General features: G+C 40.8%; 1 protein-coding gene across 1 annotated transcript in view; it reads right to left on the minus strand.

Annotated features, from left to right (window-relative positions):
• SH3GL3 (SH3-domain GRB2-like 3) overlaps positions 1 to 8769 on the minus strand; it is a 73213-nt gene extending 64444 nt beyond the window's left edge. The window contains exons 1-2 of the mRNA XM_006870948.1: positions 8704 to 8769; positions 1874 to 1946 (exon numbers count right to left, since the gene is read on the minus strand). Coding sequence (XP_006871010.1) covers positions 1874 to 1946; positions 8704 to 8712 — 82 coding nt within the window. The 5' untranslated portion in view covers positions 8713 to 8769. The remainder of the gene's footprint in view (positions 1 to 1873; positions 1947 to 8703) is intronic.
• Positions 8770 to 13192: the final 4423 nt, after the last annotated feature.

Here is a 13192-nt window from a genome sequence, read left to right on the forward strand (position 1 = left end):
CGGACTTAATGGCAACAGGTTTGGTTTAGGGGTTTAAAGGCAAATAGGGTAGGGTCATCATGAGTCTACTCAAGGGCAACTGTTTTTTTTAATATGTAAACAAGGAATTTCAAAAAAGTAAAGGCAGCTTGGGAAAGCCACAGAACTGAAGGCTTGGAGCGCCCTCTATGGGTGTCTATAATTTGTTGCTGTTAGGTGCCATTGAATGGGGTTTGCCTTTACCTAGAGACCCTAGGTCAAAGAGAAGGAAACACTGCCTGGTTCTGCACTGTCCTCACAAGCATTGCTACTCTTGTGCCCATCGTTGCGGTCACTATGACAGTTGACACTGTTGAAGCATCTTACTCATGTTCGCTGACCCTCTACTTTACCAAGCAGGATGTCCTTCTCCAGGGACTGGTCCCTCCAAATGACATGTCCACAGTAAATGAGACCAAGTCTCGCCAGTCTTGCTTCTAAGGAGCATTCTGGCTGTACTTGTTCCCAGACAAGTGTGTTCATTCTTTTGGCAGTCCATAGTATATTTAATATTCTTCTCCAGCACCATAGTTCAAAGGCATCAGTTCTTTTCTGGTTGTCTTTATTCATTATCCAGTTTTTTCATGCATATGAGAGGACAGAAATCACTGTGGCTTGGGTCAGGCACACCTTAGTCTTCAAAGTGACATCTTTGCTTTATAGAACTTTAAAGAAGTACTTTGCAGATTCACCCAATACAATTTATCATTTGATTTCCTGATTACCACTTAGAAGCCAGCATCAGTGATGCTGTTTGGGGACATAGGAATTGCCCTGGTGGCACTGTGGGTTAGATTTTGGACTTCAAACCGCAAGTCTGGAGGTTCAAACCCACCAACCGCTCCCTGGACTCCCTATACAGGGTTGCTATAAGTCGGAACTGATTTGACGGCACTTAACAATAACAACTGCTCCTGTAGAGATTTACATTCTCAGATGCCCTAAAGAGCCTTTCCTCCCTGCCATATAGGGTCCCGATAAATTGGAACCAAGTCAAGGGAAGTGGGCTTGCTTTGGGTTTGTTGAGAAGCTGATGTAATGCTGGATTTATGCTGATTTTCATATTCATCAGGCCTCATTTCTTCAGCATCTGGGCTATGAATGGAAAACCCTTTCTAATCAACATGTTGTTGTTAAGTGCCGTCGAGTCGGTTCCGACCCATAGTGACCCTGTACAGGGTTTCCGAGGGTGTAAATCTTTACGGGAGTAGAAAGCCTCATCTTTCTCCCACGGAGCAGCTGGTAGTTTCGAACCGCTGACCTTAAGGTTCGCAGCCCGATTCGTAACCACTACGCTACCAGTCCTTCAAAATACAAGGCAGAAGCTAAGGAAATGTTTACAGAAAGTTTTAGTGAGTTTCTGAAGCATGTCATAGAAAAGTACGTTTGCTTAGCAATACCTTGTTTTTAGGACCAAGACTCCATTCAATGTTGCCTTGGTTCCCCGGGTTCCCCGGGTATCTGCTTTGTTTTTCATGTGCTAGGATGCATCAGGGCTACCTTTGGTCACTGGCGACTCTGTTTTAAAAACTGAATTTCATTAACTGAACACAGAGAGCATTGTTCTAGATTGTCAATCACGTGCCAAGTCAAAACAACAAAACCAAACCTAATGCTAGTGAGTCCATTCTGACTCAGAGCAGCCCTGTAAGTCAGAGTAGACCAGCCCCACACAGTTTCTGAGGCTGTAAATCTTAAGAGAAGCAGACTGCCACCCAGGGGTAGATTTGAACCACCAACCTTATGGTCAGCAGTTGAGCATTTAGCCACTGTACCACGAAGTTAACATGAGTGATTAGAGTTCATGACAGACACAAAGAACAACAGAATATTTCAAGACATTTTCTAACGTTACCTGGATTTGGCTGAAGATATTCTGTCGCTTTTGAAAGAATTTCTGCAACAGCTTTATTGGTAATATCTATTTTCTTCAAGCAAACAAACAAACAAAAAAAAAAAAACCAAGAGAAAATGTTAGCATATGACAAAGGAAAACACAGACAGCAGTAGATTTCATTAATGTAATGATTATAAAACTATCATAATGGTTTTAATACAAATGAATGTTTGAGGGAGAGGCAATATTTTCGGTCAGTTTTGTGACTTCATCATCTAATATGATGCTGGGCAGTAGTTTTTTTTTCTTCATAAAATGCAAATTCACTTTAAGTATATTAAACTGAGAATTAGTATATATTTTGAGAATTTGCGAAAGTTATTATGCTTCGCTAGATTAATCTATCTACTTGAAGGTCACCCAAAACCAAGATGAGGCATTACTGAGTCAAATTTCCATGCTTGATGGGTAAACATAAATTACGTACTTATCCAAGGGTGTCACAATACAGGTCCATCTTTGAAACAACCTCAGTAAATCAGTAATGAGATGGTAATTATCACCATTACTATTATAAAATGGGAGCTGGTGGCTCCATATGATAAGCACTGGACTGCAAACCACAAGGTCCGTGGTTCGAACCCGCCAGCCACTCCGTGGAAGAAGGATGAAGCTTTCTGCTCCCTCGAATATTTAAAGCCTTAGAAACCCTATACAGGGTCACTATGAGTCAGAACAGACTCGATAGCACTTAAGGACAGCAACTATTATAAAGTAAGCATTTTCCTTTGTGCTGCATTCAGAAGACGTTAACACTAAGATTGCCCTGACAGGTTCAGAAGAACTCTTTCCTACTCCAAAATTATTTCTGAACTTTCCACTTGTTATAACCAGAGCATTAACGGGAAGCTTCAATAAAGTTAAAAGTGCAAATATCAGTCTCTTGATTTTATGTTGTCAATAGTCTGAAAAAAAATGTAAAGAAAAAGGAGATGTTATTCACAATAGCAATAAAATCTATGCAACAGCAAGGAGTAAAAATCTGACAAGAAACACACAATACCTGTATGAAAAATCATTCCCAAGGCAGGAGAACTGAGTTTTGAAAAGATTTAAGTCCTTGCCGAATTAATAATTAATTCAAAGATTAATATAATTTCAGTTGTTTTTCTTTTGTGTTAAAAGTATATATAGCTAGATTAATAATTCACACTATGGCGCTGTGGGTTAATATGCCAGACTGCAAGGTCTGGCGTTCAAGCTCACCAGCTGCTCCTCGAAAACCCTATACAGGGTCGCTACGGGTCAGAACCAACTCGACAGCATTTCACAACAACAACTGGACAAAAATGTGACCTAAAACCACATTACAGAAGCACCTCAACCATAGAGGAGACTATTGTGTAAAATAAGATGGAGCCCATTATGAAGTGATTTCTCTTATAGTTTCACATCAGCAATACTACTAGCATTAAGAAGGTGCTCATTAGAGCAAATTATTTAGATTTAAAAACTGAAAACAGCCTAAATTACAATCAGCAGGAGACTGATTAGATACATTGTGAAACATCCAAATGGAAGAATACTCTTTAGTTACAAGCACTGGACTTCGAACCACATGGTCGGAGGTTCAAGCCCACCAGCCTCTATGTGGGTGAAAGATGAGGCATTCTGCCCCTGAAAAGATTTACAGTCTCAGAAACCCTATGCAGGATCACCATGAGTTGAAGCTGACTCCACAGCTTCTCTCAAATACGTAACAACAACTATCAAATACCAGGGTTGAGAGGAGCTGCTAAGCATAACATATTCAAATGGCATCAAGGAAAAGATCAATAAATCTGACTCTGTAACTGTGAAAGACACAACACACAAAGTTTAGCAAAGTTACAAACGGAAATAAAAAATGTATAGAACACAAATGATTCACATCTATAATGCTGAGAACCTCCACAAATTAACAAAGATTGACAATCCAAAAAAGACAAATAACACAACTTGCCTATAAACATGTTAAAATACATTCTAAAGAACTGAAAATTAAAAAGAGAATTTCCACTTGACAGATTGACATGAAAAATTTAACACATTGATTATGCCCAATATTAAGGAATAACAGACCCTTTCATATAGCACAGAAGCGTAAAATGATGAAACCTTTTAGAGACGGCGGTGGAACTACCTACTAATGGGCATACCTTTGGAACCAATCACGATCCTTAGTGATGTCTCTTATATTCTCACACCAGCAAATTGCCATCATATAAAAAGATGGTCATTAGAGCATTTTATACAGAATCAAAACCTGAAAACAGCTTAAATTATAATCAGTAGGAGACTGATTAGATAAATACTGAAACATTCCAATGGAAGAATACTCGTTAGTTACAAAGGGGAGGCGGGGAAAGGCAGCTTTGTATGTTCTGGGATGATGTCCACGATGCATTCACTGATAAGGAAAAGAGAATGCTTCGGAGTAGTTTATATAGAAAAATGTCATTTTTGTAATTTTAATGAAAATATGATCTGAGTCTCTTTGTCTGGGAACCGAGGTCAGGTCAGGACATTCCAACCAACCACGCACCTTCCTAGAGGCTGAAATTTTCATTGTCCCCTTAGCTAAATTTAGGGCACCAGGAAGTCTTAAAAAGTCAGTAGAGCAATGAAGACATGTCCAAATATGTCCACTAATAGACTGGATAAACAAACTGTATATGATATTATTATTCAACCATAAAGAGAAATGAGGTTCTGACACATGTTACATCATGGATGAACCATGAAAGCATTATGCTAATTGAGCTAAGTCAGTCACTAAAGGATGAATATTGTGTGATCCCACTCAATAGAGTAAGCAAATTTATAGGGGAAAAAGTTAATCGGTGAATGCCAGGGGCTAGTAGGATGGGAAAATGGGGAGTTTCTTCATAAGGGGTTCACGGATTCTGGTAAGGGTGATGAGAATTTGGAAGTGACGAGCAGTGATGGTGGTACTGAAGGATGGATGGAACTACTGGATTGTGCACTAAAACGTGGGTGTTTCATTATAGATATTTTACCACAATTGTTGTTGTTGTTGTTAGGTGTCATTGAGTCAGTACCGACTCATAGTGACCCTATACACAACAGATGAAATGCTGCCCGGTCTTGTGCCAAACACACCTGAGCCCATTGCTACACCTGAGCCCATTACTGCTGCCAAGGTGCCAAGCCATCTTGTTAGGGGTCGTCCTCTTTTTCAGTGGCCTTCCATTTTACCAAACATGATATTCTTCTCCAGGGACTGGTTCCTCCTGATAATATGTCTGAAGTATGAGAGACAAAAACTGCCCATTTTGGCTTCCAAGGAGCATTCTGGCTGTACTCTTTCCAACAAAGATTGATTTGTTCTTTTGGCAGTCTATGGTACTTTTAATATTCTCCAACACCATATGCAAAAGCATCAGTTCTTCTATGGTCTTCCTTATTCAGTGCCCAACTTTTGCATGCACATGAGGTTATTGAAAATACCATGGCTTGGGTCAGGCACACCTTAGTCTTCAAGATGACATCTTTGCTCTTCAACACTTTGAAGAGGTCTTGTGAAGCAGATTTGCCCAGTTGTATATGTCATTTGATTTCTTGACTGCTGCTTCCATAAGTGTTGGTGGTTGATGTAAGCAAAATGAAGTTTTTGACAACTTCGATCTTTTCTCTCTATATGGATGTTGTTTCTTGGTCCAGTTATGAGGACTTTGTTTTCTTTACATTGAGGTGCAACCCATACTGAAGGCTGTGGTCTTTGATCTTCATCAGTAAGCATTTTAACTCCTCTTAGCTTTCAGCAAACTAAGTTGTATCATCTGCATATCACAGGTTGTTAAGGAGTCTTCCTCTAATCCTGATGCCATGTTTTCCTTCATATAACCCAGCTTCTTGGATTATTTGCTCAGCATACAGATTGAATAAGTATGGGGAAAGAATATAGCCCTGATGCACCCCTGTCCTAATTTTAAACCATTCCGTGTTCCTTGTTTTGTTTGAACGACTGCCTCATGGTCTATTTACACACTCCTAAGGAGCTCTGGTAGTGTAGAGGTTACGAATTGGGCTGTGAACCGCAAGGTCAGCAGTTCGAAACTACCAGCTGCTCCGCGGGAGAAAGATGAGGCTTTCTGCTCCCGTAAAGATTTATAGCATCAGAAACCCTGTTCAGGGTCGCTATGAGTCAGAACCGACTCGATGGCACATAACAACAACAACATGAGCACAAGTAAGTGTTCTGGAATACTCAGCTCCATGATGTTGTCCATAGCTTGTCATGATCCACACAATCAATAGCCTTTCAGTAGACAATAAAGCACAGGTAAGCATAGCACAGTGGTTACGAGTCAGGCTGCCGACCTCAAGGTCAGCAGTTCAAAACTACCAGCGGTTCCACGAGAGAAAGATGAGGCGTTCTGCTCCCGTAAAGATTTATAGCCTCGGAAACCCTGTGCAGGGTCACTATGAGTCAGAACCGACTCCATGGTACTTAACAACAACAACAAAACATCTTTCTGATATTCTCTGCTTTCAGTCAAGAGCCATGTGACATCAGCAATGATATCCCTCATTCCACATCTTCGTCTGAATCCAGCTTGAACCTGTTCTCTGTCAATGTACGTTTGCAGTCGTTTTTGAATTATCTTTAGAAAAATTTTACTTGCATGAGATATTGATGATATTGTCTAATGATTTCCACCTTCCGTTGGGTCACCTCTCTTTGGAATGGGCACAAATATGGATCTCTTCCAATCAGTTGGACAGTCAGCTGTCTTGCAAATTTATTGGCAGAGATGAGTGAGTGCCTCCTGTGCTTCATCAGTTTGTTGAAATATTTCCATTTGTATTCTATCAATTCCAGGAGTCTTATTCTTTAATACCTTCAGTGTACCTTGGACTTCTTTCTTCAGCATATTTAGCTCTTGATCATATGTTACCTCTTGATTATTATCATTTTTATACAGAAATTACTAAATTTATAAATAAGATTCTTAAGTTAATCTTAAAACTGAGGAAAACCAAGGTTTGAAATTTTTAAGTGTAATCAATTCAATACTAATTAAAACATAACTTGATGGGTTTCACCTATAGAACCCTCCTTGGGCATGGTAAGCCACCAGAAGCTAAGAGGCAGAAGCTATGAAGAAAGATGAAGATAAAGAGAAGTTAGAGGAGGACAGACTTTAGACTCTTCTATACCATTTTGAGTTACGGTGTTGGAAGAGAAAATATTGAAAGTGCCATGGGCTGCCAAAAGAACCGTTTTGAAAGAAGTGCAACCAGAGCGCCCCCTGGAGGCCAGGATGGCCAAAAACTTCATCTCTCATACTTCAGACATATTGTCAGGAGGGTCCAGTCACTGGAGAAGGATATCATGTTTGTTAAGGTGGAGGGTCAGAGAAAAAGAGGAAGACCCCCAACAAGATGGATTGGCAAAGTGTCAGCATCAATGGGCACAAGCGTGGCAACAATTGTGAGGTTGGCCCAGGATCGAGCAGTGTTTCATTCTGCTGTGCATAAAGTTGCTATGAGGTGGTACCGACTCGATGGCATGTAACAACAACATACCATTTGAAGGACTCCTGGTGTGGCGCTGTGGGTTAATTCGTCAGACTGCAAAGCCATTTGAACTGTAAGGTCAGCAGTTCAAGCTCACCAGTTGCTGCTAGGAAACCCTATACCGGGTCGCTATGGGTTGAAGATGACTTGATGGTACATAACAATACCAACATACCATTTGAAAGGAGCTCTGGTAACGTAGTGGTTACGAATCGGGCTGCTAATCTCAAGGTCAGCAGTTCAAAACTACCAGCTGTTCTGCGAAAGAAAGATGAGGCCTTCTGCTCCTGCAAAGATTTACAGCCTTGGAAAACCTACACAGGGTCGCTATGAGTCGGAACCAACTCCATGGTGCATAGCCACCAACATTTAAGGAGTCCTGCTGTGGCGCTGTGGGTTAATACGCTGGGCTGCAAAGTCAGTTTGAACTGCAAGGTCAGCAGTTCAAGGTCACCAGCCACTCCTTTGAAACCCTATACAGTGTCCCTATGGGTCGGAATTGACTCGCTGGTACATAACAACAAACAACAACAACAAATGTTCTCTTATTTTCTAGCGTCTTGTCTTGAATGATTCATTTTCTCCCAATTCATTTTCTACCTAAAATAATCTATGCAGCTGATTAGGAAACATTCTCTGGAGTGCATTAAAATAATTTATGAACCAAGCCCATCATATTTTTCCAAATGTTTTCAATACATTCATTTTTTGCAGAATTCTCATGACATCCATGTGAAGCAAGCAGGGCACTTATCCTCACGCTACTATTCAGAAAAGATGAAATCACTTGTCCAAGTTGATACTGCTAGTTCTAGCAGCAGAGCCAGGATAAATTAAAAGTGATTGTCGTTCACCCCTGAAACACATGGAGGAAAGGTTCAGAATACCTCCACACTGAGTCAATCGTTATAAATGTGAAGGGTCTTGTCCCAGAAATTTATCTTGGTTCTCAGTGACATATAACCACAATTATGTCGGCCTTTTCCTTGATTGTCCGTCTTTTGAGCATTCGCTTCCACTAGAGGGAGCCAGAATCCAAGTTAGCCACGTTGGGTCTCCAAGAAGCTGTCAAGACTGGATGCAGAATGACACTAAGGGTCCTAGTTTGGCTTGGAATCCTGAAAGAACCTTTTGAATTCCATATTCATGCTGGTATTTAAACATCCTAGATTCCCACTCTAATGTTTTACAGTACCCAGTATAGCTCACTTCACGATGAAAGTTAATTTGCAATAAGACTTACATATTAAAATGCTCTCTCTCACCTTTTCCATGTCGAGAAATTCATCATCTAGTTTCGTTCCTTCAACGCCACTTATTTTTTCACTAAAGAGCTGCAGAAATAAAACAAGCAATTGCATTATACAATGATTTCTTTCACGTTTGTTTTTTTTTTTTAACCTAAGTTATTTAAAAACAAAACCAAAAAATCAGATTTAACTTGTTGGATTTTTCTGCCTCCACTAATTATATTAGGAAAAGATCATGATTGGAAGAAATCTATTTATGCATAAGGGAAAAGTCACTCACTCAACAGATACTTATTATGCACCTAATATTTAGAGTTCTGGTGTGTCGTGGTAGGGTAACTACTAAATTGCTAACTTCAAGGTCGGTGGTTCAAACCCACCAGCCGCTCCTTTAAAACCCTATACAGAGTCATTATGCATCAAAACCAACTCGAGGCACATAGTAGGTGATCTACTTTGTTGTTGTTGTTGTTAAGTGCCGTTGAGTTGGTTTCAATGCATAGTGCTTGCAGTTCAAACTGATTTTGTAGTCTGGCACATTAACCCACAGTGCCATACCAGGACTCCTAGTAACACTGAAAAATAAAATAGGGCCCCTGTTGCCCAGAAGCATGCAGTCCAGGAACAATTCTAACTAAGACATTCAACCAAAATACGAGAGGAAAAATAAAACAACAAAGTAATAATAGTGAATATTATAATTACTCTAAATACTGAAATTACTATCAACATGCTAAATGACCGTTACATCAGAGGTGCATAGCCGGGATTCTGAGTGCTCACAGCATGGGGGTGGAAGTGAGGGATCATCCAGGATCTGTTTCCAAGCGATGTGACATTTGAGCTAGTTTTTTTAAAAAAATAAAACCTTCTAAAATGAAGTGATTGTTGCAAAGTGCTGTCGCTGCGTTGGTTCTGACTCATGAGCAACCCTGTGCACAACAGAATGTAACACTGTCTAGTCCTGGGCCATCCTCAGGACTGGAAAGTGTTTAAGCTCGTGCCCACTGCTGCTTCCACTGTATCGGTCCATCTTTTTGAGTGTCTTACTCTTTTTCGCTGACCCTCCACTTTATCAAGTATGATGTTCTTCTCCAGGGACTGGTCCCTCCTGATAATATGTCTGAAGTATGCGAAATGACGTCTCACCATCCTAGCTTCTAAGGGGCATTCTGGCTCTAGTTTCAACACAGACTTGTCTGTTCTAGGATGAAGTCGTTTACAACTAAGACCTAGAGGTATAGGGTGTCGTTACTCCACCTTGGTACTATTACCATTGGTACATTAATCTTTGATGTACATCTTGTTGAGTTGAGAGGCTTTCCTATGCATCATAAGATGTTTAGCAGCATCTCTGGCCTCCACCCTTTAGAGGCCAGAAAACCACCACCACGTCCAGTTGTGTCACCCAAAATTGTCTTCAGTCACTGCCAAATGTCTCCTGGGAGACAAAACAGCTTCTGATTGAGAACTGCTAGCATAAGGTTAAATGTATTCAACAAACAGCAAAGAATTTGGTTTAACTGGACTGAACAGTGCAGGGCTGCAAGGTTGGTGTGAATTGCAAGGTTGGTGAATCAAACTCACCAGCTGCTCCTCGGAAACCCTATACAGGATCACAATGAGCAGGAACCAACTCTATAGCACTTAACAACAACAACAACAACAAAGGGAAATGAAGGAAACAAATCTGAAAGGTAGGCAAGGACCAGATCACACAGACTCTTGAATGCCAAGTGAAAGAATATGATTTGAGATGTTCCTCAGGATTCTTCCTGGGATATGACGCAGTCAGAAACCCTTTAGAAAAGCAAAACTAGCATGAGTGTGTGTTGGATTCAAGGACAAGGACAATGGACAGGAAGAAGATCTATGAAATCTTTGTAGGAAAGCACATCAATATAATTTGTTTATAGTTTTAAGTATTTATGGATATAAAAATCAGTAGTAAAATGGATAGCATCAGTTGATGGTGAAGGGCTGTGGATGGTTTTAAATCCAAGTGTGGTTTTCTGCTACCACATGGTCCACATTTTTCATGTACACTGTTATGAGGGTAAGTCTAAAAGTATTGGGCATTATGGGTAATATGCAAGACCACAAAGGCGGTTTGAACTACAAGGTCTGCTGTTCATGCTCACCAGCCGCTCCTCAGAAACTTCATACAGGGTCGCTATGAGTCAGAAACGACTAGGCGGCACTTATCAACAACTTCAATCTTTTCTCCATTTATGTATATATTGCTTATTGGTCCAAAGCAAAAATTCTATAGAAGAATTAATCCTGATAGAAAAGGAGAAGAGTGTAGAATTAAAGGTTCTCAATGGAAGCTAGACTTGCTGGAGCCATTGAGGCTAGATGAATCCCAAAACTATTGCCCTGAGATCATCTTTAAACATCAAATACACTAAAACTACTCCCTGAAGTCGTCTTTGAAACTAAAAGTTCATCTTAATAAAGTTAGGTCTACCTTGAGCATTGTGCACTTTCAAAGAGTTATCTATGTGAGATAGAACTGACAACAACTCCAAATGTTAGATGAGAAGCTTAGGGGAGAAGTGACCCTAAGTCATTGCTGGTGGAACAATTCAGTGAATGATGGTGAGAATGTTTGCACCTCTCAAAGAATATAACCTATATCCTGAGTTCTATATGTAGAAATTGTTGTAATAGTACATGACTGTATAGATTACCTGATCTCACTTGATAATTCATCATTCAATTAATATTGTTGGACATCTACTATGTGCAAAGCACCCTGGTAGGTACTTAAGATACAAAGATGAAAAATATAGGTATGATCTCTGCAGGCCATGTGGGGTGTGCAACTAACTTTATACAAAGAATGTGGCATTTGCCCCTGGTTCCTGGAAGGTGATCTCTAAACCCATGTCGTTTCCCCAGTGAGTGGAGTGTGGCTATTCATAGAGGTGTTCTAGCTCATGTCTGACAGGTTAGGCTGACAGGTTATCACTCCTGGGTGTGGACTGGCCAGACTAGAAGACAGGATATCAGTACCACCTCCAGGAAGGGATGGAGAATGGGCTCAACCCCGTGGGTGATGATTTACTCAATCATGTCTCTACAATGAACCTCAAATAAAACTCTCTGCACTGAAACCCAAAAGCTTCCTGATTGGGCAAAGAAATTGATGCTCAGCAGGTTGATGTGTCTCTTGGGACATGGAAGCTCGAGACAGAGACCCTGTCAGACCTTACCCAATGATCTTTTCATTTGTACCCTTTTTGCTATAATAAAACAGTCATTATAATGATAGTGTTTTGTTGAGTGTTCTACTTAATTATTGAACCTGAGGGGTGGGAGAATCTCCAATCAGGGAACTCCAACATTGAAGCCGGTCCTTAGAAGACAGTGGGAACCCCTGAAGTTATAGCCAGCATATTAAAAGTAGAACTCCTAGTTTGGAGCTATAGGATCAGCCCTGGATTGTGAACCATAAGATTGGCAGTTGAAACCCACCAGCTGCTCCCCAGAAACCTTATACAGAGTGGTTATAAGTCGGAACTGATTTGATGGCACTTAACAGCAACAACAATATTAAAAGTTGGGGATCCTGGTGTCTAAAGTTAGGAGAAGACTTGGCAGAGTGGAAGACTACATCCTTAAATTTGTGAGCTCTGACCCAGCTCCTGGTGGTTAGGGTCAGAGGAAGAACTTACATGTGCAGTTGGTGTCAGCGAGGACATTTAGAGGGTGTGTCAAAAGAGAAGACATACACCAGAAACACTTCAGTCCCCCCGCCTTACTCTACTGACAGGAATTTCAGTCTCGTTTCTTTACAACACTGAAGGCTCAATAAATAGGCTCAAGTTTTAGCTTTTAGTCAAGATGACAACAGACACTCAGCTTTAACATACCTCCTCTGCTCTGAATAATAAAATAAAATAAAACCCTAGAAAAACAAGCAATGCTCAAAAAGAGAACAAACAATTTTGTGCACGAGAAAAAAGAACAGAAATATAATCCAGTGAGTCGAGTTGAAGTCATGGGACTACTGAGCTTCTTGTCTGGAAACAGGCAATGGCAACCAGTAGTCTGATTCCTGTTGGGCCGAAAAGGATCAAAACGTGTTCCACAAGACAAGAGACTGAAGTTGAGCTCTGCTTGAAGCCAGAAGAAGCAAACCATGGTTGGATGTCAGTGCTTGATAATCTGCAGGTCCAAGGAGGTAAGAAAGGAAAGAAACAGACAAGTGACCGATCAAGATGGCCCCAATAGCACCCCATAACAGGAACCTCTGCTCTATTCCGGGGCCTTGGGAAGCCTGATGCAAGAAACCACAGTTGACAGAGAAAGGTAAGCACAAAGGCATCAACATTGACAAAAGAGCCCACCCGCCATTTAAAATGAAGCCTGTTGTTGTTAAGTGCCGTCGAGTCGGGTCCGACCCATAGCGACGCTGTACAGGGTTTCCAAGGGTGTAAATCTTTACGGGAGTAGAAAGCCTCATCTTTCTCCCGCGGAGCGGCTGGTAGTTTCGAAC

Source organism: Chrysochloris asiatica, unplaced genomic scaffold (genome assembly GCF_000296735.1).
Source record: "Chrysochloris asiatica unplaced genomic scaffold, ChrAsi1.0 scaffold00156, whole genome shotgun sequence".
Lineage (NCBI taxonomy): Eukaryota > Metazoa > Chordata > Mammalia > Afrosoricida > Chrysochloridae > Chrysochloris > Chrysochloris asiatica.